At 48.5% G+C, this 22,650-nt stretch overlaps 1 protein-coding gene across 1 annotated transcript in view; it reads left to right on the forward strand.

Moving 5' to 3' along the window:
- NACC2 (NACC family member 2) overlaps positions 1-22,650 on the forward strand; it is an 85,291-nt gene that overhangs the window by 56,878 nt on the left and 5,763 nt on the right. The window contains exons 3-5 of the mRNA XM_064290689.1: positions 18,810-18,974; positions 21,630-21,735; positions 22,268-22,365. Coding sequence (XP_064146759.1) covers positions 18,810-18,974; positions 21,630-21,735; positions 22,268-22,365 — 369 coding nt within the window. The remainder of the gene's footprint in view (positions 1-18,809; positions 18,975-21,629; positions 21,736-22,267; positions 22,366-22,650) is intronic.

The following is a 22,650-nucleotide window of genomic DNA, read 5'->3' on the forward strand; positions in this document are numbered from 1 at the left end:
AATTCAGGCCGAATTCAGAAGAAGATGGGGAATGAGTGATATTGCTGATGTCAGATGGATCTGGGCTGAAAGTAGAGAATACCAGAAAGGTGTTTACCTGAGTTTTATTGACTATGCAAAGGCATTCGACTGTGTGGATCATAACAGATTATGGATAACACTGAGAAGAGTGGGAATTCCAGAACACTTAATTATGTTGGTGTGGAGCCTATACATAGACCAAGAGTCAGTCGTCCAAGGAGGACGAGGGAATACTGTATGGTTTGAAATCAAGAAAGGCATGCGTACCGGTGTATCCTTTCACCGTACTTAATCTGTATGCTGAGCAAATAGTTTGAGAAGCTGGACTATATGAAGAACAGTGGAGCATAAGGGCTGGAGGAAGACTCATCAACAGCCTGCGTTGTGCAGATGACACAGCCTTGCTTGCTGAAAGTGAAGAGGACTTGAAGCACTTACTGATGAAGATCAAAGACCACAGCCTTCGGTATGGATCACACCTCAACATAAAGAAACAAAAATCCTCACAGCTGGACCAATAAGCAACATCATGATAAATGGAAAAAATATTGAAGTTGTCAAGGATTTCATTTTATTTGGATCTACATTCAATGCCCATGGAAGCAGCAGTCAAGAAATCAAAAGACCTCTTTAAAGTGTTCAAAAGCAAAGGTATCACTTAAAGGACTAAGGTACGCCTGACCCAATCATGGTATTTTCAGTTGCCTCATATGCATGTGAAAGCTGGACAATGAATAAGGAAGACTGAAAAATAATTGCTGCATTTGAGTTATGGTGCTGATGAAGAATATTAAATATACCATGGACTGCCAGAAGGAAGGAAAAACACGTCTTGGGAGCAGTACAGCCAGAATGTGCTTTAGAAGCAAGGATGGCTAGACTTCATCTCCTATGCTTTGGACATGTTATCAGGAGGGACCAGTCCCTGGAGAAGGACATCATGCTTGGTAAAGGAGAGGGTCAGCGAAAAAGAGGCAGACCCTCAACGAAATAGATTGACACGGTGGCTGCAACAATGCACTCAAACATATCAACGACTGTGAGCATGGCGCAGGTCCTGGCAGTGTTGTATGTAGGGTCGGTATGAGTCGGAACCGACTTGACGGGACCTAGCAGCAACAACAACAGAGATGGTAATGTGGGTTTTCTCCCTAATTTTATTAATGCGGAGTATTCCATTGATTAATTTTCAAATATTAAACCAACTTTGCAAACTGGGGATAAACCCCCAGAATGACGCGTCGTAGTTTTTATGTATTGTTAGACTCAATTTGCTGATATTTTCTTAAGGAATTTTGCATGTATGTTCATGAGGAATATTATAGTTTTGTTGTACTATTTTTGTTTGGTTTTGGTACTTGATGACAACTACCAACAACCTCAACAATGCCAACCTTATCCTCCCTCCTCTATTTTTTGGAAGAGTTTATATTATGTAAGTTTGATGTTATTTCTTTCCAAAGTGTTTCATGGAATTCCTTCACTGGGGCAGCCATTTGGGCCTGGTGTTGCCGTTAGTTTTTTTCTGGTCTGGTAATCCATCCAGAATTACATGTTGCATATTGTTGTTACTTTCTTTTGTTCCTTTAATCTAGAATAATTTCTCAGCCTTTATCTTTCATGACACTGGCTTTGAAGAGCATTGGTCTGTCATCTTGTGGAATGCTTCTCTGTGTGTGTTTGTCAGATGTCTTCTCGCAGTTGGTTCAGGCTGTGCATTTTGGTGCGAACACCACAGGAGCAACGTTGTGTCCTTTGCAGGCATCCTACTGGTGATGTTAACATTGATCGTTTGGTTACGGTGGCCTCTGCCAGTTGTGTTCTCCTTCGTAATTAATAATAGTGAGAAGGTACTTCAGGGCTGTGTAAATATCCTGTGCACCGTCAACCTTTCACCTGTTAACTTCGGGTTTATTGGTTTTTCCTGTCTGAATTATGCCGATAATGATAAAAATGGCAGTTTCTAACTCCACAACTCCTGCGTTTATTAGTTGACATTCCATTGTAGAGAAGAGCTTCTCCATCTCCCCATGTCATGGACTGAGGTGTATGTTCTCCCTCCCCCCACCAGGTATGTCAACTTGGTGGGGCCGTGATTCCCAGTATTGTCTGATCGTCTACCATTTTGTCACGATGTGATTTTCCTATATGTTGTAATCCTGTCTCTATGATGTTGATGACATCGGATTACCGGCGGTTACGTTAATGAGGCAGGACTCAATCTAGAAGATTAGGTTGTGTCTTGAGCCAATCTCTTTTGAGATATAAAAGAGAGATGTGAGCAGAGTCAGGAGGACCTCATACCACTAAGAAGGCAGTCCCGGGAGCAGACCATGTCCTTTGGACTTGGGGTCCCTGCACTGAGAAGCTCCTGGACCAAGGGAAGATTGATGACAAGGACCTTCCTCCAGAGCCGACAGAGAGAGAAAGCCCTAAATTTAGACTTCTAGCCTACTAGACTGTGAGAGGACAAATTTCTCTTTATTAAGAAATACTTGTGGTATTTCTGTTACAGCAGCACTAGATGACTGAAACCCCATTTACTTATCTAACATTTGATTTATTCATTCTTTTATTTCTTTGGTATCAGAATGGTCTTTCCCTCTCTCTCATTTTTTTATTGTCTTGGATAGCAAAACATTCCAGGCTTATCTTGTACATTGTGTGATCCAGCTCTGGAATCTGCCATTTTTCCTGTGTGTGGGACATGGTACTTAGAATCCAAGCTCTGGGTGCTAGGGTGCTCATTGTTCCTGGAGTGTCATTGTTTTTACACCCTGTAAGCAACCAGAGCTAGAAATGTGTATATTTTGTAAAAAGTGTGGGTTCATACTAGTACCTCCAATACCAATTCAACACGCTGGGGTTCTTCCTAGCTCTCTTCTTTTTCTGTGTATCTTTATCTTCTGAGTCTACTCTTTTTCTTACAGATTGCTTTATAAGATCTGTAGTCCATCTGGAATTGATTTTTGCATGTAGTGGGATATAGTGGCAATTTTTTTTCCCATGTGAGTTTCCTATTGACCTACCACTTTTTTTTTAATTAATTTATTGTGCTTTAAGTGAAAGTTTACAAATCAAGTCAGTCTCTCATACAAAAATTTATACAAATTTTCTAGGTAGTCCCAGCTGCTCTTCATCTGATAAGACAGCACACTCCTCCTCTCCACCCTGTACTCCCCGTGTCCATTCAACCAGCTCCTGTCCCCCTCTTGCTGCTTATCTCACCTCCAGACAGGAGCTGCCCACATTGTCTCATGTGTCTACTTGAGCCAAGAAGCTCACTCCTCACCAGCATCATTATCTATCTTATTGTCCAGTCCAATCCCTGTCTAGAGAGTTGGCTTCGGGAATGGTTCCAATCCTGGGCTAACAAAGAGTCCAGGGACCATGACCTCCAGGGTCCCTCTAGTCTCGGTCAGACCATTCAGCCTGGTCTTTTTACGAGAATTTGAGATCTGCATCCCACTGTTCTCCTGCTCCATCGGGGATTCTCTGTTGTGTTCCCTGTCAGGGAAGTCATTGGTTGTAGTCAGGCACCATCTAGTTCTTCTGGTTTCAGGCTGATGGAGTCTCTGGTTTATGTGGGCCTTTCTGTCTCTTGGGCTCATAATTACCTTGTGTCTTTGGTGTTCTTCATTCTCCTTTGCTCCAGGTGGGTTGAAACCAATTGATACATCTTAGATGGCTGCTTGCTAGCGTTTAAGACCCTAGATGCCTTTCACCAAAGCTAACACCACTTTTTGTTAAGATTCTCTTCTCCCCATGCCCTGCAGTACCTCCTTTGTTATCTGTCAGGTGCCTGTAAAATATATGAATTTATTTCTGAACTCTATTCTATTCCATTGGTCTGTTTGTTTAGCCCTGTACTAGCACAGTTTTATACTTGGTTTTCATATCTGGAAATGTAAGTCCTTCAGGAGTTTTGTTCCTTACAATTGCTTTGGCCCTTTTTCACTCTGCATTTTCCTGTGTCTTTTAGAATCAGCTTGTGAAATTCCACATTGGCCACAATTTGTTTTCAGTTACACTGACTCTATGGATCAATATTGGAGAATGGACATCTTTACAATATTGGGTTTTCCAATCCACGAACATGGTACACCTTCCATTTAGCCACATCTTTTTTCCATTTTTCCTGGGAACGTTCTGTAGCTCTCCACACATCTTTTGTTAGATTTAGTCCTAGAAATTTATCTTTTCTCTTAATCTTCATAGTATTTATTGCGCGTTAGGTGAAAGTTTACAGAGCAAATTAGATTCCCATTTGATAGTTTGTACAAGAAGTATTTCATGGCTTCATTGCCCACAATGTGTCAGCACTCTGCCCATTTCACCCTGGCTTCCCTGGTTCCTTTTGTCCTGCTCTACAACTTCCTGCCTTCTTACCTTTGCTTTTTAGCAAATATTGCATTTTTGATCTCTTATAATTGATTATTCTAAGGAGCACATTCCTCTCAGGTGTTACTGTTTACTTTATGGGCTTGTCTGTTGTTTGGCTGGAAGCTGGTCTATGGGAACAGCTTCATTTCCAGGTCAGAAGGGTGTTTTAGGGCCATAGTCTCAGGGGTTCCTCCATTCTCTGTTAGACCAATGAGTCTCATCTTTTTTTGTGAATTCCGTCTTTTGTTCTACATTTTTCTTCTGCTGTGTACCCTTTGTTTTAATCCCAGTCAAGTGCGTTTGTTAGTGGTAGCTGGGCACCATCTAGTTCTTCTGGTCTCAGGGTCTTGTAGGCTGTGGTTCCTGTGATCCATTAGTCCTTTGGACTAACTACTCCCTTGAGTTTTTGGGTTTTTTCACTCTCCTTTGCTCTGGACTGGAAGAGACCAATAATTGTTTCTTAGATGGCCACTCACAAGCTTTTAAGACCCTAGATGCTACTCACCAAAATAGAATGTAGAGCATTGTCTTTAAGAACTGTGTTGTACCACTTGACGTAGATGTCTCCCGAGCTCTACGGTCCTTTGCCTTCAAGCCTAGGAATTTCATCGTGTGAAGTGTTTAGTTATGTCTGAGAGGCTTCCCTGACTCTGCCGCTTGTGTGCTCTGTTGTCTATATTAATATATGAGGGGTACCTACAGTCATGTATTTAGAAATTTCCACCACCAAACCTGTATCTGCCAGTGGGTGTGTTCCCGTACACCTTCCCTCACCTCTCGGCGTTATCTATTTATCTGTGTGTCCATTCATAAATTATTGTTTGTTAATGGTATCGTTACAGGACTGTCTGTGTTATATGGCTACTGTAGTTCCTTTATTGCTGCATTCTTCTCAGTGTCCTCTTGCTTGGTCATGTTGTGCTGACTTCATCCATATTATGTGTTGCCTTTCCCTTCACCAGTGTTAACATGTGTTTACTATCTATTTGGTAAATTTTTCTTCTTTCCGCTCCCATCCCCGGTAACAAAGAATTTTTTTTTCCTATGTGTAAATCTTATGTTGTTACTTTATAATAGTGGTCTCATACAATATTTGTCCTTTTGCAATTGACTTATTTCACTCAGCGTAATGTCTTTCAAATTCACCCATGTTTTGAGATGTTTCACGGATTCGTCATTATTCTTTATCATTGTATAGTATTCCATGATGTATATGAACCATAGATTGTTAATTCAGTCATCTGTTGATGGGCACTTAGGTTGCTGCCATCTTTTTGCTATTGTGAATAATGCTGCAATGAACATGGGTGTGCGTATGTCGATTCATGTCGTGGCTCTTCTTTCTTTTTTTTTTGTACCACAGAGGGGAATTTTTATGATCTAGTAGCAGGGTTTTTTTTTTTTTTTTTGGTTTAGTAGCAGGAAGCAAGGTGGAATTCACCTTAATGATACATTTTATTTAATCCAATAGATTCAAGGATTTTGAGAATGGTGGAGGACCAGGCAGTGTTTCCTTCTGTTGTACGTCGGGTCGCTATGAGTCAGAACCGATTTGATGGCACCTAACAACAATAGATCCAAAATATTATTTCAGCAGGTAGTCAATGCAAAAGTTAGTAATAAGATATTTCTTACTTTTGGGCTAATCTTTGAGAGCCAGTGTAAAACCCAAAAAAACCCATTGCCATCGAATCGGTTCCGACTCATAATGACCCTATAAGACAGAATAGAAATGCCCCCATAGAGTTCCCAAGGAGTGCCTGGTGGGTTTGAACTGCTGTCCTTTTGGTTAGCAGCCATAGAACTTAACCACTAGACCACCAGGGTTTCCAAGACGCAGTGTACAGCAGCTTCATTTCAATCTGGTATTGGGGGTCAGGCCACACACTCTGGTGGAACAAGGCTGTGGCCAGGGAAGACACCTGCACTCTCTCTGCCTTGGTAGGGAAGTCTTACTTTCTTTCCTTTTTTTTTTTTTTAATTTTTATTGTGCTTTTTTTTTTATGTACTCCTAGTTGATCTCCCCCTAATGATACAGCACACTCCTTCTCTCCACTCTATTTTCATGTCCATTCATCCAGTTTCTGACCCTCTCTGCCCTCTCATTTCCCCTCCTCCAGACAGGAGCTGCTCACGTAGTCTCGTGTGTCTACTTGATCCAAGAAGCTCACTCTTCACCAGTATCGTTTTCTACCCCATAGTCCAGCCTGTCCCCTGTCTGAAGGTCTTATTTCTTTAAGATACATACCTAGAAGTGAGATTACTGGATCATATAGTATTTTGATTTCTAGCTTTTTGAGAAATTAACTGTCCAGTATAATACCTGGCATATAATAACCCATTGCTGTCAAGTCAGTTCCGACTCATAGCGACCCTATAGGACAGAATACAACTGCCCCACAGGGTTTCCAAGGAGCGGCTGGTGGATTTGAGCTGTCGATCTTTTGGTTAGCAGCCAAGCTCATAACCACTGTGCCACCAGGGCTCCTGGCATATAATAGAACAAAAAAACCAAACCCGTTGCCGCCGAGTCGATTCCAACTCATAGAGACCCTACAGGACAGAGTAGAACTGCCCCATTGAGTTCCCAGGGAGCACCTGGTGAATTTGAACTACCAAACCTTTTGATTAGCAGCCGTAGCACCTAACTGCTATGCCACCAGGGTTTCTTGGCATATAATAGGTACACTGATACTTTTTGGAGCTCTGGTGGTACAGTGGTTAAGAGCTTGGCTGCTAAGCAAAAGGTTGGCAGTTCAAATCCACCAGCCACTCGTTGGAAACCCTATGGAGTGAAACTATTCTGTTCTATGGGGTCGCTATGAGATGGAATCGACTCCATGGCAGTGGGTGTTTGATTCCTTTTTTTACTATATTAAACTAACCTTGTGTTTCTGGAATAAATCCAACCTGGTTGTGATGATAGCATCCTTTTTACATATCTCTGGATTCAGTTTGCTAGTATGTCTTTTCTGTGTGTGTCCTGAGGTGTGAACTCCTCCTCTGTGTTCATTTCTTAGAAGGGGCGCACTCAGGCAGGAAAGACAAGTGAAATGCTTCATTTGCTAAATCAAAGGGAACCAGCCCATTTGTCTGGCCCTTGTCCTTGCCAACAAGGAAAACCACCTCCCCGACCTGAGCACCACCAGAGGCACCGTCAAGGCTGATATTCCCCCACCACCCCGCACAATGCAGACAACTGTGGGTGCTGGTCTAGATTCTAGGAACCAGCATCAGAGGAGGTGGGAATGATTGAAGTCAGAACCAGGGCCTGCCGACAGCAGTAACAGCTGAGCGGGTGAAGGTGGCTCAGTGAGAGGCCGCTGGCTGCATGGAACAAGCTCCTGTGTTTGCTAATAACGTGCTTAGGACTTTTGCCGCTGTGTTCATGACGGTGATTGCTCTGTGAGTGTCTTTGAAGGTGATCTGCCATGTTTTTATGTCAAGGATATGTGGCCTCATAAAGTGAATTAAAAATTCTTTTTTTTTTTTTTTTTTACTGTAGAAGTTTGTATAAAATTGTGCTATTTCTTTTAAATGTTTGAAGTATTCATAGGTAAAGCCATGTGGGTCTAGAGTTCTTTGTAGGAAGGTATTTAGCTGCATTTCCTTTAACTCTAGGACAGATTCATGTTTTCTGTTTCTTCTTGTGTCAGTTTTGGTAAGTTGTACTTTTCTAGAAGTTTGTCTGCCTCATCTAATTTTCAGATTTATTGGCATGAAATTGTTGGTAATAAATACCCTTTTACGATCGTCTTAATGTCTTTAGCAAGGGTTGGCAAACTATGACCAGTGGGCCAAATCTACCCCATGACTGCTTTTGTTCATACAGCCCACGAACTAAGAATGGTGTTTATTATATTTTTAAAGTGTTATTTTTTTAAAAACAAAAACAAAAAAAGGATGAGTGACAGAGACCATATGTGACCCACAAAATATTTACTATTTGGTACTTTACAGTAAAAGTTTGCCCATCTTTGCTCTGTAGAAGCTATTGTGTAGTGGTCTTTTTAATTCCTATATTGTTTATTTGTGTCTTTTCTCTTTCTTGATTCAAATTTGCTGGACATTTTTTACTATATTAGTCTTTTCAAAGAATCAACCTTTGAATTTTTTAAAATGTATGCATGTATGTATTTTATTTCAATTTGTTTCTACTTTCTTTGAGTGTAATTTGCTGCTCCTTTCTTAGTTTTTGAGATGGATCTTTAGATCATTGTTTTTGGATTTTCCCCAGTCTGGTGAGTACTGCTTTAATTCTGTCTCACACATTTTATATGTCACAGTTTCATCATCATTCAGTTAAAAATATTTTCCAATTCATTGTGATTTTTCTTTCCCCCCCCTGGGCTTTTGAATTATCTTGAAGTGTGTTGTATAGCTTAGTTTCCAAACCATTTTGGATTTTCTGGTTATTTTTATGTTAGTTTTTTGTACCTTAAATTCCCTGTGGTCATGGGATATACTCAGACTACGTCATTGCTCTGAAATTTGTTGAGACTCACCTTATGCCCCAGCATGTGTTCTGTAGGCACTGAGAAGTTCGTATGGTCGGGCCAGTTCAGTAGTGAACTCAAGTCTTGTATGTCCTTTCAGATTTGTGTTCTCTTCTTATGTTGTGTTTTTATCTATGTTGTCACTGTGCCCATTTCTCTTTTTAGTTCTGACAGCTAGTGTGAGACTTTGATAATTGGGTGCATATGAATTTTAGGTTTGTTTTGTCTTCTTGTTGAATTGATCCTTCTTATCATTATGAGATATCCTTTATCATTAGTAATATTTCTTGCTTTAAAGTGGTGTTGGTCTGATATTAGCCTACCTACTCTAGCTTTCTTTTGTTCAGTATTCACATGCTCTGTCTTTTCCCATTTTTTACTTTCAACCTGTCTTTGTCCTTTTGATTAAGGTTGTCTCTTGGGTTTTTTTTTTTTTTTTAATCCAGTCTTACAAACTTTAGTTTTTAATTGGAGTATTTAGTCCTTTTGTGTTTCATGTAATTACTGATTTCTTTGGGTTTAATTTACCATCTTACTAATTATTTTCCATTTGTCTCATCTGCTCGTGTTTTTTTTTTCCACCCCCCCCCCCCCGCTTTTGGATTAATCAAGTATTTTATTCTGTTTTTTCCCTCCATATGCTTATGTAAGTTTTTATACCATTGTTTAGGGATTAGGGATTTCTTTGTTCATCTTGACTTAAGTTTTTTTTTTTAATTGAGTGCTTTGCCACTCCCCTCAAAATAGAAAGGCCGCCTTCTGTCAGTCACTTCAGCTCCACTTACCTCCTCAACCTATTACGCGATTGCTCTTGTGTATTTTAATTCTATCTACATTTTAAGTTCCACTAGACATTTTTTGTTGTTTTTACATAGTTGTATTTGTATTTTTCTGAATTACTGCGCTCCCTTCTAGCTGGAATGACTTTCTTCATGTGACTTTATGTCTTTTATCAGTTTGGAAAGGTTTAGCCATTATTTACTCATCCTCTTTCTTCTCTCCCTTTGGAGGTTCCAATTACACATATATTATCTTTTCACCAAGTCCCATATATTCTGTTTTCTATCTTTTCTATTTCTTTTTTCCGGATATTTTCTGTTGAATTGTCTTCTAGTTCATGAATCATTTTATCTGCCATGTTGAATTTGTTGTTGAACCAATCTACTGGGTTATTAATTTAAACTATTATATTTCTATTGTTTGAATTTTTTATTGATTCAGTTTTTGATGAAGTTCTCCATCTTGCTAACTATATTTCTTGACCATATTAAGAGTAGTGAAATTCCATATCTATTAATGTCTGATTCGGATTATCTATGAATCTGTATCTATTGTCATTTTAAAATTTGGTTTCGATCATTTAGTTCTGTTTTCTGGCATTCCTGGTTATTTTTTGTTGATTGCCAGACATTGCTTGAAAACATTTCAGAAACTCTAAGGACCGCTACTTGAAGGAGAGTCTATGAACTGATGTTAAAAGGTCTGCAATGAGCAGGAGTTCAGTTTTTCTTAGCTGTCAAGTAGAGTCCCATGAACTCCTCGGCTAAGTCCTGGCTGGGATGTTTCTGGTTAACCCATAGTCACAGGCTTTCAGTTGAAAGCCTGGGTGTTCCCCAGAGCTGCTCCTCCTTGGCAGACCCTGAAATTAATTTTTGTCTTTCCAATATGTGAGACAACAAATTCTAGACTTAATTTTTTTCTTTTAGTCTTTTAACATTTGCTTTAGTCGCAAAATTGTACCCAAAATGTTAATTCACAGGATCTTGGCCACTCAGGTCCTGGGCAACTTTTTATGTATAAATCTAAAACTTTCATAGTTACTCTTGATCAGAGGTTAGTCTAATGTTGGTTAGTCCCTCATAACCAAAAGTGGAAGTCTATGGGGGTGTTTTCCAAGTTAAAAGTATTTATTTTTATATAGCTAAAAAAAAAAAAAAAAGTTTTTTTTTAGTTCATTATTTTAAAGCATGTAAAAAGACCATACAGTGAAGAATGAAATTCTCCCGTGCCAGTCCCTCTACCATCCACTGTCTCTCCCAAAGGTGATCACAGCTGGTATCATATCCTAGGGGCTTCATAGCATGTGTGTGTGCATGCGTGCATATGTTCTACATAAAAGGCGGTATCGAGACAGTTTTGAACCTTGCGTTTTGTTTGCTTGAAAGTATCTTGGTGGTCATTCTCAGGCACGTACAGAGCTCTGCTTGCATCTTTTCCTAGGGGCTAACGTTATTTCATGGAGTAGAACTGTGATTTGTTTAACCTGTCCCCACGCATGGATGCACAGGCTGCTTCCAGCCTCAGGCGAATCCAGCACTACCCATGTGTCTTGTGGCTATCACTGGACATGTGTGATAAGCTTGTGGAGGAAAATAGAGCAGTAAAGTGGTGTGGTCAGATTTTCAATGAGAAAAATTGCTAGGGTTGCCGAGGGAAGGTTGGGAGGACAGTTAGGGGAGTCTCCAGGGTCAGACATAGGTGGAGGCCAGGGTAGGGTGGAGACCTATGTGGAGGCAGGGGTAGAGACCAAGGTGGAGACTTAGGTGGAGGTATCCAGGAAATAAATCAACCAAGCCAGCTGGATCCAGAGGGTGCCTCAGATCTGAGGAAGGGGACTAGCCAGGAGTTTGGGTTGGCGGTAGTAGCAGCCAGGTTTGCTTTGGACAGGGTGGGTTTGAGATAGACATGCCCAGCAGGTGGGTGGCTCTGTAGGGCCAAGGCACAGCCAGAGCAGAGTCCTGGTGCCCTGGCCATTTGCCCTGTCAGACCTAGCACTTAGCCCTCCAGACCTCCATCCTGACACCCCAAATGGATGTCTCCAGGCCTATCTCTGTGGCCCGACAGACCTCCTGGTGTGCTCTCCACGTTTCGAGAGCCGCCCTGGGCTCTTCCCCTTCCCCTCCTCATCACCAAGGCAGCTCCAAGCCTGTGAGCTCAAGAGAGGTTGAACCACGTCTTTTTCCACTAACTTTCTCTCCGCTGTCTCTTGAACCTCTCATGGCGGCTTGCACATGAAGGTGCCCAGACAGTACTTGGACAACTTGAGGAATGGTCTTGGTGGGAGAAGGTGGAGTCCTAGCTGTCCCAGGGCACATGGATGAAGCATACAGGAAGGACCCCCTGCTCACCCTGCTTCCCAGGGGTCCTCAGGGCAGGCCCACATGTGGGCTGCTTTGCCATCCATGATGCTCCCCTCACAGCCCCTCTCCTGTTGATGATGTCCCTTCCCTGCCCTGCCCCGTCCCTCCCATCCTTGGCCCACATGCACCTGGAAAATTCCCACCTGCTCTGTTCTCCTGAAACCCAACAAGCTTGTTTTTCACATGGAGTTCTTCAAGAGTGTGGCCCTTCAGAACTGCCATGGGCTGGTTTGAGCTGGGCTGGCAGCTGCAGAAATGGGCAAGGGTGTGTGCAGGACTGCAGACCAGGTGTGCACGGGGCTGCAGATTGGGTGTGCTTTTGTGTTCGAGGTAAGCCCCATCTGGAGCTAAGCAGAAGTGGGTAGGGCAGGACTGGGCATCATTCTGGACAGGTGTGTTGCGACACCTGTTTTTCCTACTTCTGTCTCACGGTGGAGGGCAGTGGAGTCACAGTGACGCTCGGGGGTAGCAGGAAGTGATGGGGGTACCCGCCAGCACTAGCAGGGAGAATGCACAGACATGGGTGCTAGGTGCTGGCTGCTGAGGAAAGCACCATGGCCAGATTTCAGGATCCTGGGGGCTCAGAAAAACTGAACCGTGAGAGGAAGACTAGTTTCTGGAAAGCGTTTTAGCTGCCTGGGAAGGGAGCTGGTTGAAGAGCACCGGGCTTCCCGAGGCTGTGGCGTGGTGAGCAGCAGGGCTTGGTGGGGCCAGTGCTCGACTTCCCTGATGGCATTTTCTTTTATTATTTGTTCTAAGACTTTCAACACATGTATGGATTTAGGAAGCCGCCACCCCTGTCAGGATACAGAGCAGAATGGCTCCATCACCCCAAAACTCCCTTGTGCTGCCCCCTTAGAGTCACACCCTTGCTCCTTGCACCCCTGGCAGCCAGCGATGGGTTCTGTATCACTGTAGCTAAATCTTTTAGAGAATGTCACACAAATGGAGGCTTCTTGTATGGAACTCTTTGAGACGGCCTTCTTCCACCTGGGGCCGAATTTGAGATTCATCCAGGTTGTGTCTCAATAGTTTGTTCTTTTTATTGCTGAGTAATAATCCATCAGATGGATGGAGCACGGTTTGTGGATCCGTTCACCTCTTACAGGACATTGGGGTTGTTAAGTTGAACATTTGTGAAATGGAGCTGCTGTGAACTTGACTGCTAACTGAAATGCTGGTGGTTCGCACCCTCCCAGCGGCTTGTGGGAGAAAGACCTGACAATCTGGTTCTGTGAAGGTTACAGCCAAGAAAACCCTATGGAGCAGTTCTGCTCTGTCCCATGGGATCACTCTGAGTGAGAATTGACTCGGGGGCACCCAACAACAACAGATCTTTCTTGTCCAGGTTTCTGTGTGAACATTTTGGGGGATAACACCGAGACGTGGAATTGTTGGGTCGTATTTTTTTTTTTATGCTATGTGTACGTTTAAATCGCTCAGGAGCTGCCAAGCCATATTCAAGAACGGTTGTACCATCTTTGGAGTCTTGTCAGCTGGGCAAGCGTTCCAGTCGCTTCTCATTCTGGTCAGCACTTAGTATTGTCAGTATTTTTAAGTTTAGCCATTCTGATAGGTGCGGAGTCGTATCTCCTCACTCTTTCGATTTGCATTTTCTAATGGCTAAGGATCTTGAGTATCTTTTCACGTGCTAATTTACCACCTGTATATTCTCTCTGGTGAAGTGTTTGTTCAAATCTTTCCCCATTTATTAAATTGGTTTGTTTTCTTACCATTGAGTTTTGAGAGTTCTTTTTATATTTTAGATACAGGTCTTTAGTCAGATATGTGGTTTGCAAATACTTCTCCCCCATCTGTAGCTTTTCTTTTCTTCCTCTAAACAGGGTCTTTCACATGACAGAAATTCTAAATTTTGATGAAATCCACTTTGTCAGTTATTTCTTTTATGGATCTTGCAGTTTGTGTCATGGCCAAGCTTTTAGCTTTAACCCAAGGTCATGAAGATTTTCTTCTGTTTTCTTCTAGGACTTTTGTAGTTTCGTGTTGACATTTATTGGGGTTGGTTTTGTTTGCATTTAGATGACCAATTTAATTGTTCAAGCACCATTTGTTAAAAAGATCATCCTTTTATGCACCTTTGTCAGAAGTTAGTTGGCCACATTTTTGAGGGTGCTTTTCTAGACCCTCTGTTCTGTTCCGTGAATCTACGCATCTATCCATCTACCAGTACCACACCCTCTGGATTACTGTACCTTTACATCCATTGCCACTGAGTCAATTCCAACTCATAGCGACCCTGTAGGGCAGAGTGGAACTGCCGCATAGGGTTTCCAAGGCTATAATCTTTACAGAAGTAGACTGTCACATCTTCTTCCCATGGAGCGACTGGTGAGTTCAAACCTCCAACCTTTCGCTTAGTAGCTGAGCGCTTAACCACCGCGCCACCAGGGCGCCTTCTGTGCCTTTCAAGCAAGTCTTAAAATCCAGTAGTATGGTTCAGCATTTTTCTTTAAATTTGGTTTTAAGTTGTATTTTCCTGTGTAATTAAGAACTTCTTGTTAGTGGTGGGTGAGTCGATTCCAACTTATGGCGACCTCGTGTGTGCACAGCTCCACAGGGTGTTCAAGGCTGTGACCTCAGGGTTCATACAGTTTTTCTGCCATTTTAACAAATGTTATGAGTTTTATAAGAGGGTGTCGCCTTCTCCCTCCCTGTCCTGCCCTCCCTGCTCAACCTCAGCAGGGGCCTTCCGCCACCATAACAGAGCGGCATGGTCACCTACCAGGAGCTGCTCACCTTGGAGGTGTGTTATGTGGGGGAAAACCTGGGCATGCCCTGGCCAGGGCTCCTGACCCACGGGTGGTTGGTCCAAGGGTAGTGGCACTGTCCCTGTGTCTCTGGTGGTGTCACTTGGGTAGGTCATCTCTCATGACCTCAGTGGTCCCCTAGGACCAGGCCCCAGGGGCTGTCCCAGGCTGGAAACATTTGATGCAACTGGGGACAGGAAGGAAACCCTGGCGGCCCAGTGGTTAAGAGCTACAGCTGGTAACCAAGAGGTCGGCGGTTCGAGTCCACCAGGCACTTCCTGGATACCCTACGGGGCAGTTCTGCTCCATCCTATAGGGTTGCTGTGAGTCAGAATTAACTTGATGGCAAAGGGTTGTTTCGGGTTTTTGGGGACAGGGACAGGCTTCATCATTTGGGAATTCCTGAAGTGACCATGGGTAGGGGTCTTGGTGTATTTTCCTCTGAGGAAGGGTCTGGAGCTTTGGTCAGATTCTGAGTCAGTGACCCAGAGGAGGTCAAGGTCAAGGCCAAGGCGACCCTCTCAGCCACCCACTCAGCTCATCGTTTGACTCATGAGCCACCGCAACCAGGAAGCAGCAGGGCCTCGGAGGCATAGCTGGGCTTCATTCTCAACCCCAAAGTGGTGAGCCGTGGTGGGGGGACACCAGGGTGCCCAAGATGACCTGCCGTGAGTCTGCTCTGACCCGTGTAACCTGAGGGAAACTCCTTGCCAGCCCTTGGTTTGCCCAGCTTAGCTCCTGTCCCAGGTCATTCCATCATGACCTCTGCGATCCCGACTCTCCTTTCCTGGGCTGAGAACTATGACTCACTGCAGAAAACACGATTCGCCTTTATGGAGCTTTTCTCCAAATCTCATGGCGCCAAAATATCTGGCAATCCTGGAAACCAAGGTTGTGTGGCTGGTTAAAAGCTTAGCCATCGATGTGATGGCAGCAGGCCCCCCACAGCAGCCAGTCCAGGTGTGCAGGAGGGCCCAGGCCCCTGGGTACCCGAGATGCAGATGCAGGAGGGCCTTGGTAACGAGGGGCCTTCCTGCTGCCTTGGAATCACGTCCTGGTCCTGACACTTGTCCTGAGCGACCTGTCCAAAGACCACCAGGGACTAAGGAGGCCCCCGGCACTGTCTCACAGTGCAGCCCTCCCTGAGTCAGCTCTGGGGGTGATCTGAGCGTGTGCGGTATGTAGGGGGGTGATTTGGGGCCTATTTCTGTTTCTTGGGCTGAGGAAGGGGTGGGTGCGCAGAGACGCCTGGAGCACCTTCCCAGATGAGCTACAACTCAGTGGAGTATTTTTAGCCGCACATCCAGCACATGGCAGAGCAGAAATAGCAGATTTTTTCGGTTGTTCTGGATCCCATGTCTCTGGGTGCCGGGGAGGGGCGGGGCGGGGGATGGGGGGACAACACAAACAACTTGTGCTGTTTAGAAGAACCTCCCCAGACGAGGTGGTTGTGGATGGGGGTGCTCCCTGTTGGTGACACTCTCTGTAAATGCCAGCCCCGTAGAGGGCAGCTCCTCTGCGTGTGTAATCGCCGGCTGTGTGGGGAGGGGCGGTAATTATGTTTTAAAATATCATCCTGATTGTTTTTCCTGTGTTCCCTGAGCCCCTGGGTAATTCCAGGTTGTGGAGCTCCCCCACTGCTCGTCTGTCCCCTCCACACCTTCCAAACAGGCCTGATGGGAATGCCAGCCCCCCACCCCACCCCCACCAGCACGGCCAGGGTGGGAGCACTGCACTCACCTGAGCGGTCTCTGGCCTTCAGCTTGGCTCCCTTCTGACCCATGCTGCAGCCTCTGCTCAGCCGCTAACCGAAAGTTCAGCAGCTGGAACCCACCCAGACCTGGTGATCTGCTCCCGTAAAGATCACAGCCTAATGAGCCCTTTGGGGCAGTTCTGCTCTGTCATGTGGGGTCACTGTGAGTTGAAATTGACTCGGACAAACAACTTTTGAAAGCTCCCCTCCTGCCCTTGAGCCCTGGACAGTCACCTGGGATGGCACAGGGGGGCGCCATGATCCTTGATGAGCTGCTTCACAAACTGGCGATGTGATCCCAGAACATCTTGGTGCAGGGTGGGAGGGCAGGCTGTCCCCCACTCAGGGCCCTTCCCTGGACCTGTAGGTCCTGAGCACAGGGAGTTGGGGCCAACTCTGGGGAGCTGGGGAGCTGGCTGGAGCTGCAGGTGGTCTCTGCTCCCCTGGTTCCCTGCCATGTGGTCTCTTGCTGTGGTTTATGGAATGCTGACCCCATAGGGTCTGACTGGCCCCTCACCCCACGGGGGTTCAGTGCAGAGATAACTTGGAGTAATTCATGCTCTCCAGGTCTGAGAGGTAGGGAGAGCCCCTCCCCATGAGACCCCTCTGTAGCAGTCCCCATATGGCTTCTCCAAGTCCTTGTCCCTGCCCCAGCCATGCCCCCCCCCACTCCCAGACTTTGGAGTGAACCTCAGACCCCCTTTGCTTAGGCATCTGCCTGTGAAACCCAAAAGGAGGGGTCACAGTGTGGGCGGCGACACGGGGATGGCCAGCCTGAGTAACCAGACGCACCTGCCTCTGGCCATCTTGGGGCGGCGAGCCTCCCAGGCAGGACCTGCGCCTGAGCCACCTGCCCTGCACCTGTGGAACGAGCCCAGCTATCTAGGTGTTGGAAGGTTCTACAAGCTGTCCTCCATCCCAGGAACTTCTGGTCCCACTAAAATGCTGACAGTGCCACAGGCCAGGCCAGCCAGACCCACCCCAAGTGGCCTCAATAGCCCGGGGGCTTTTCCAGCACCTGGACCTCCAGACACCACCCCGGCTGTGATCCCTATGGGTCAGGGAGGACAGTTCTGCTGCTCAGCCTGGTGTGTGTGTCCTAGAGGTGACCACCGCCGAGCAGGTGCAGTTTCCAGCAACCGCAGCTGGCTGGGGAGCGGCCCTGGTTCCAAAGATGGTGACTGGGCTCTCCCAAAGCTGGGGACCCGGGGTGGGGGTGTCTCTGCCGTTGTGTGGGCCCGGAGGACTGTGCACGCGTCGCCAGGTATGTCTACAGGTATGCCATGAAGAGTGCTAGACTGGCGGTGGAGGTGTGTCCAAGAACCAGGGAGGTGGTACCACAGGGGAGGGGCCTGAGGGGTCTGGGGTGAGGAATGGAGGGGCTGGTTCTCCCGCCCCTGAAAGCCTCCCCATGGAGGCTGGTACCCACTGGCCTGGTACCCGCCTGGGCTGGGAGCTCCATGAGGCCAGGGTGCGTGGCCTGCTTAGCAAATGGACATTAGGCAAGCGGTTGCATCCCTTGCCCCCTGGCACTGGAGGAGCTGCAGGGACCCTGAGAGGGCCCGGGTAAGGCAGGGTCAGGGTCAGGAAGCTGGGGGGCACCTGGCCAGCAAGGTGGCCTAACCACAAGCGTGCCAGCAGGGAGCCCTGCTGTTGGGCACCCCTTCCTGTCCCACTGCAAGTTCTGAGCATGTTGTCTCCCCGATCCCTAGCAGTGGTCTGTCTGAATGTTCTAGATGGGAGACACCCACAGGAGACATCGTTTGCCTGTCCTATCTACCACTGACTGCTCTGTCCACTGACAGACACCTTCTGGGCTCTTCTGCTTGTGGCCACCATGGCAGAGGGGCTGTGTCCTCACTGGGTGGCCAGTCTTGTGTGTCCCCTCATCGTGAAATGGGCCTCTGAGGAGATAGGCTGGGGAGGGGCAGGCCTGAGGGGGTCACTGGTCTGGGTGGCTGCAGAGGCCCTGCCTGCCTGCCGAGTGGCTCCTGGAGCCGGCCCCCACCCCTGCCCTGGGCACATGCCGCACCCTCTGTCACTTCCTGAGCCCGAGCCTGCTGGCCTCTGCCTGATGGACACCTCTCGGGAGCTGTCTGGGACAGGCACCACTCGCCTCAGTCTCACCCCCGACCCCACTCTGCAGGGAGGGGTGTGGAACAGGCCTGACCCGGCTCTGGCGTACGGTACGGGGCTCCAGGCCGTGTGGTCTGCACCCCTTCACCCTGGACCGGCTCTGTACCCACAGTACAAGAGAAGCCGGAGCCGGTGCCGCTGGAGAGCCGCTCCTGCGTCCTCATCCGCCGCGACCTGGTGGCCCTGCCTGCCAGCCTCATCAGCCAGATCGGGTACCGCTGCCACCCCAAGCTCTACTCGGAGGGGGACCCTGGCGAGAAGCTGGAGCTGGTGGCAGGTAAGCCCCCACCATCTACTGTATGCAAATGTCCTCCCTTCCTTCTTTCCTCGCTGAACAACGTGCTCATCACCAATCAGTCAAGAGAGAGACGTCTCAGGTCTCCTCTCATTTCCTCTTGGAAGAATGTGTCATTAAGGGCAGTTGTTCAATTGAATTAATTTTGCATTTTAATTGAATCCCCTGGGTGGGGGGCCCCGATTGGGACTCCAAAATCATGACGATGTTGTAATTTAGGTCACAAGAGAAAAGCGGGCTGTGTGTGTTTCACTGGTGCCCCCTCTGAGCCCCCAAAATGCACCCTTTGTGCGTATGTTCGAGGTTCCTAGTAGTGGCTCACAGTCCTTCTGGAGGAGACACCTACAGTCTGGACCAAATGCCCATTAGGACCATGTGCCTTTGTCAGGACATTTGTCCTTCCAGCGCTGGGATTTGTTCTGTCCTCAGCTACTTGTAGGTTTTAAGGCTTTTCAATGAAGAGATGAAAACACATGGCCTTGTCACTTGTGTGTGGGTACGAGCCGTTGCCAGCAATCTCTTCCCTCCGTGCCCCGTGTGAGTCCCAGACATGGGCTGGGCAGGCCCGTGGGCACTCTCTGCCCCACAGGGCACCCCCAAGCATCTAGACCTGTAGCTGGTCCCTCAGCCCGGTGTGGTCAGGCAGCATTTGACTTTCCCTGTAAGCTAGAATGTTCTAAAATGTTCTCTTCTGTAAATAACACTTGTGGCATGGATGTCCCAGTGAGATCCGTGCCAGCCAGCAGGGCATCTGGCGTTCTAAAGGGGAGCCGCTCCTTAGATTGCATGTGGGGATCTAGAGTTGTTTGGCCAGTGGGCTGTGATGAACGGGGTCCCAGGAGATCCTGGGGCTGGGGGCAGGGTTGCCCAGTGCCCGCTAGGTGGCCATGGTCCCAGGCTAAGCCTTGGAGAAGTGGTGTGCCTACGGCCTGTAACCTCTCAGCAGTATCCTGTCTGGGGTTAGGGAGGAGGAGGAAGGCTAGAGTGCCTTCTGCCCTACCCCAGAGCTGACTGTCAGTGGTCAAATGCCCGCCTTGGCCCCAGGCCCACGCTAAGCCTCATTTTACAGATCTCTCTACCAGGGGGTCTGCGTGGCTCCTGCAGTGCAGGGTGGCCTGCCCTCACTGTGGGCCTGTGGGGCTGGGTAGAGGCGGGGCCTCAGGGACCCTGGGCACAGCATGGCAGAGGCTGTACAGCTGCCGGCAGGGGAGGCTGAGAGGCCAGCTCTGGGAATGAGAGGGTGCAGCCGGTGGGTGGAGATAGGTCTGCTGCATGGAGTCTGCGCCTGCCCCTGGGAGGGGGTGGGGTGGGAACATTAGGATAGGGGTACTGAGGCAGGCGGCGGGGGGAAACGCTTTGGGGGTGTGGGGACTGGGCTGGGCTGGAGGGGTCCAGGCAGGTGGGAGGAGGAGTTGTGGTTGGGGGGTGGTAAGAGAGAGCTGACTGTCCCCGGGGAAGCTCTGCGGCCCGGCCAGGGGAGGAGGCGAGGGGTGCAGGAAGCTGAGCAGAAACGTGTGGACACGTGACCCTTCAGGGTGTGGAGTCAACGGTCCTTGAGATGGGCCATACCCAGAACAGGTCCTGCGGGAGCTGAGAAGGTGCTCTGAGGCCCGGGTGACAGTCTTTATGGGGCAGGGGCAACGCCAGCCCTTCAGGCCACCAAGCCGAGGGTCCAGCAAGAGGGGCTCGTGTCTTCCTTCCACCCTGACCCCAAAGAAAGGAGCCCTAGTTGCTCTTTTCCTTGATATTAAGACACAATATGTGCTGTGTGAAACAGACTGCGAAGTGCGGTGCCAGTAAGAGTGCGGAAACCCCTAGAGCCCCCTCAGCCTGGAGAGCATCTCCTGTGTTTCCACATTTTCCACGTTTTACAAAAGCGGGCTGCACCCTCCTGACTCCCACCCCGTGTGGCCCTGGGTCCAGTGCAGACAGGGCCCACCGCCATTGTTCCTGGCCGCAGAGCTCCCCCGTTGTTCCTGGAGGCAGAGCTCCCCCACCATTGTTCCTGGCAGCAGAGCCCCACCTGTTATTCCTGGGGGCAGACAGAGCTCCCCCACTGTTGTTCCTGGGAGTAGACAGAGCCCCCCCGCCGCCCCGCCACCACATTGTTCCTGGGGCCAGGGTCTGCAGTTGATTTGGTTACCTCGCCCTGGAATGGCCCCAGTATGGCTCTAGGATCCTGACCACACCCTCCGCCGTGTGCTGGGGATCCCAATGTAGCAAAGAGGGAGCTGGATCCGGTGACATCAGCCTGACCCTAACCCTGACCCTGACCCTTGGGGTGACCAGTCATTCGCCCCATCGCTGCTCCAGGCTCTGGCAGGTTGGAGGGGTGGCGAGGCAGACACAGGCCCCCGGGAGAATTGCTGAGGCTTTGGATCTTGTTCCCATGGAAGGGGGTGAGGCAGGGTCGCCGGGTCCTCGTGACAGGTCTTTGCAGTGTACGTGGCATTGAGGTGGGTGGCCACGGCCTCCCCACGCCCTGCTGAACCCCCACAGACCCTCAGGTGGAGTGGTCCGGGGCTTGGGGAGGGTGGCCTTGGCTGGGGCATGTCCTGGGGACCCAGCGAGGTGGGGGGTGAGGTTGCAGGGTCCGGGGGCAGGGCTGAGGGTGTCCCTTGTCCCTGCTGGCTGCAGGCTCCGGGGTGTACATCACGCGGGGCCAGCTGATGAATTGCCACCTGTGCGCGGGGGTGAAACACAAGGTCCTGCTGCGGAGGCTCCTGGCCACCTTCTTTGACAGGTGAGTCCGGGGAGCGTGGGAGGTGGCCGGCCCCGGAGGTACCACACTTCCCTGACTGTGTGGCAGTTTGCGGGGACTGAGCTGTATGTAGCCTGGGCTGCTCGCCCCTCCTCCCCCCGCCCCAGAGCAAGCCTCCGAGGTGCAGGTGGGGAGGGCTGACTTTGCTAACATTTTTCAAAGAGCTTGTGGTTGCCCCAGCCCATTTTCCTGCATGGCGTGTCCTACACAGGGGTCCACCGAGCTCCCCCAGGCTGGGGGTTCCTGGCAGGGTGGGGCTCCGGGCAAACCCGTGTGTTCAGCCCCCACGGCCTCGTGGCCTGCTCAGCCAGGGAGGGCCTTTGCTCTTCTGCCGCTCGGAGAGGGGCTTGCTCCTGCCCCTCGCCATGGGCCCCAGGACATCCAAACCAGAAGAAGGGCCTTCCTGCAGGGGGCGGGGGGCTTCAATGTGCAGGGCAAGAATGCCCCTTCCTGCCGGCCACCAGGGCCCAGCCTGCATGGCCACCGCCTCAGTCTCCCTCTCTGTCCCCACCAGGAACACGCTGGCCAACAGCTGCGGCACCGGCATCCGCTCCTCCACCAGCGACCCCAGCCGCAAGCCTCTCGACAGCCGTGTCCTGAATGCTGTGAAACGTAAGGGCCCAGTCCTGGGGCCGGGGTCTCAGGGGTCGGGGTCTCAGGCTCTCCACAGCCCCTCCCGTGTCACACCAGGGAGCACTCAAGCCGGGTTTGAGGGGACGAGAGAGAAAAGAGCAGCTCTCAAAATCCAGGTCTCGAGGTGTTAATGTTTTTGGTAGGTTTCCAAGCATGATGAATTCAGCTGTGAAACTATTTTAATATGTGAAATAGATCTAATTTTCCTTTTTGAACAAACCCCTTATTTACATTTTGAGGTTATTTTGAGCCTTTGCCATCTGC

The sequence above is a fragment of the Loxodonta africana genome, chromosome 9 (genome assembly GCF_030014295.1).
Source record: "Loxodonta africana isolate mLoxAfr1 chromosome 9, mLoxAfr1.hap2, whole genome shotgun sequence".
Taxonomy (NCBI): domain Eukaryota; kingdom Metazoa; phylum Chordata; class Mammalia; order Proboscidea; family Elephantidae; genus Loxodonta; species Loxodonta africana.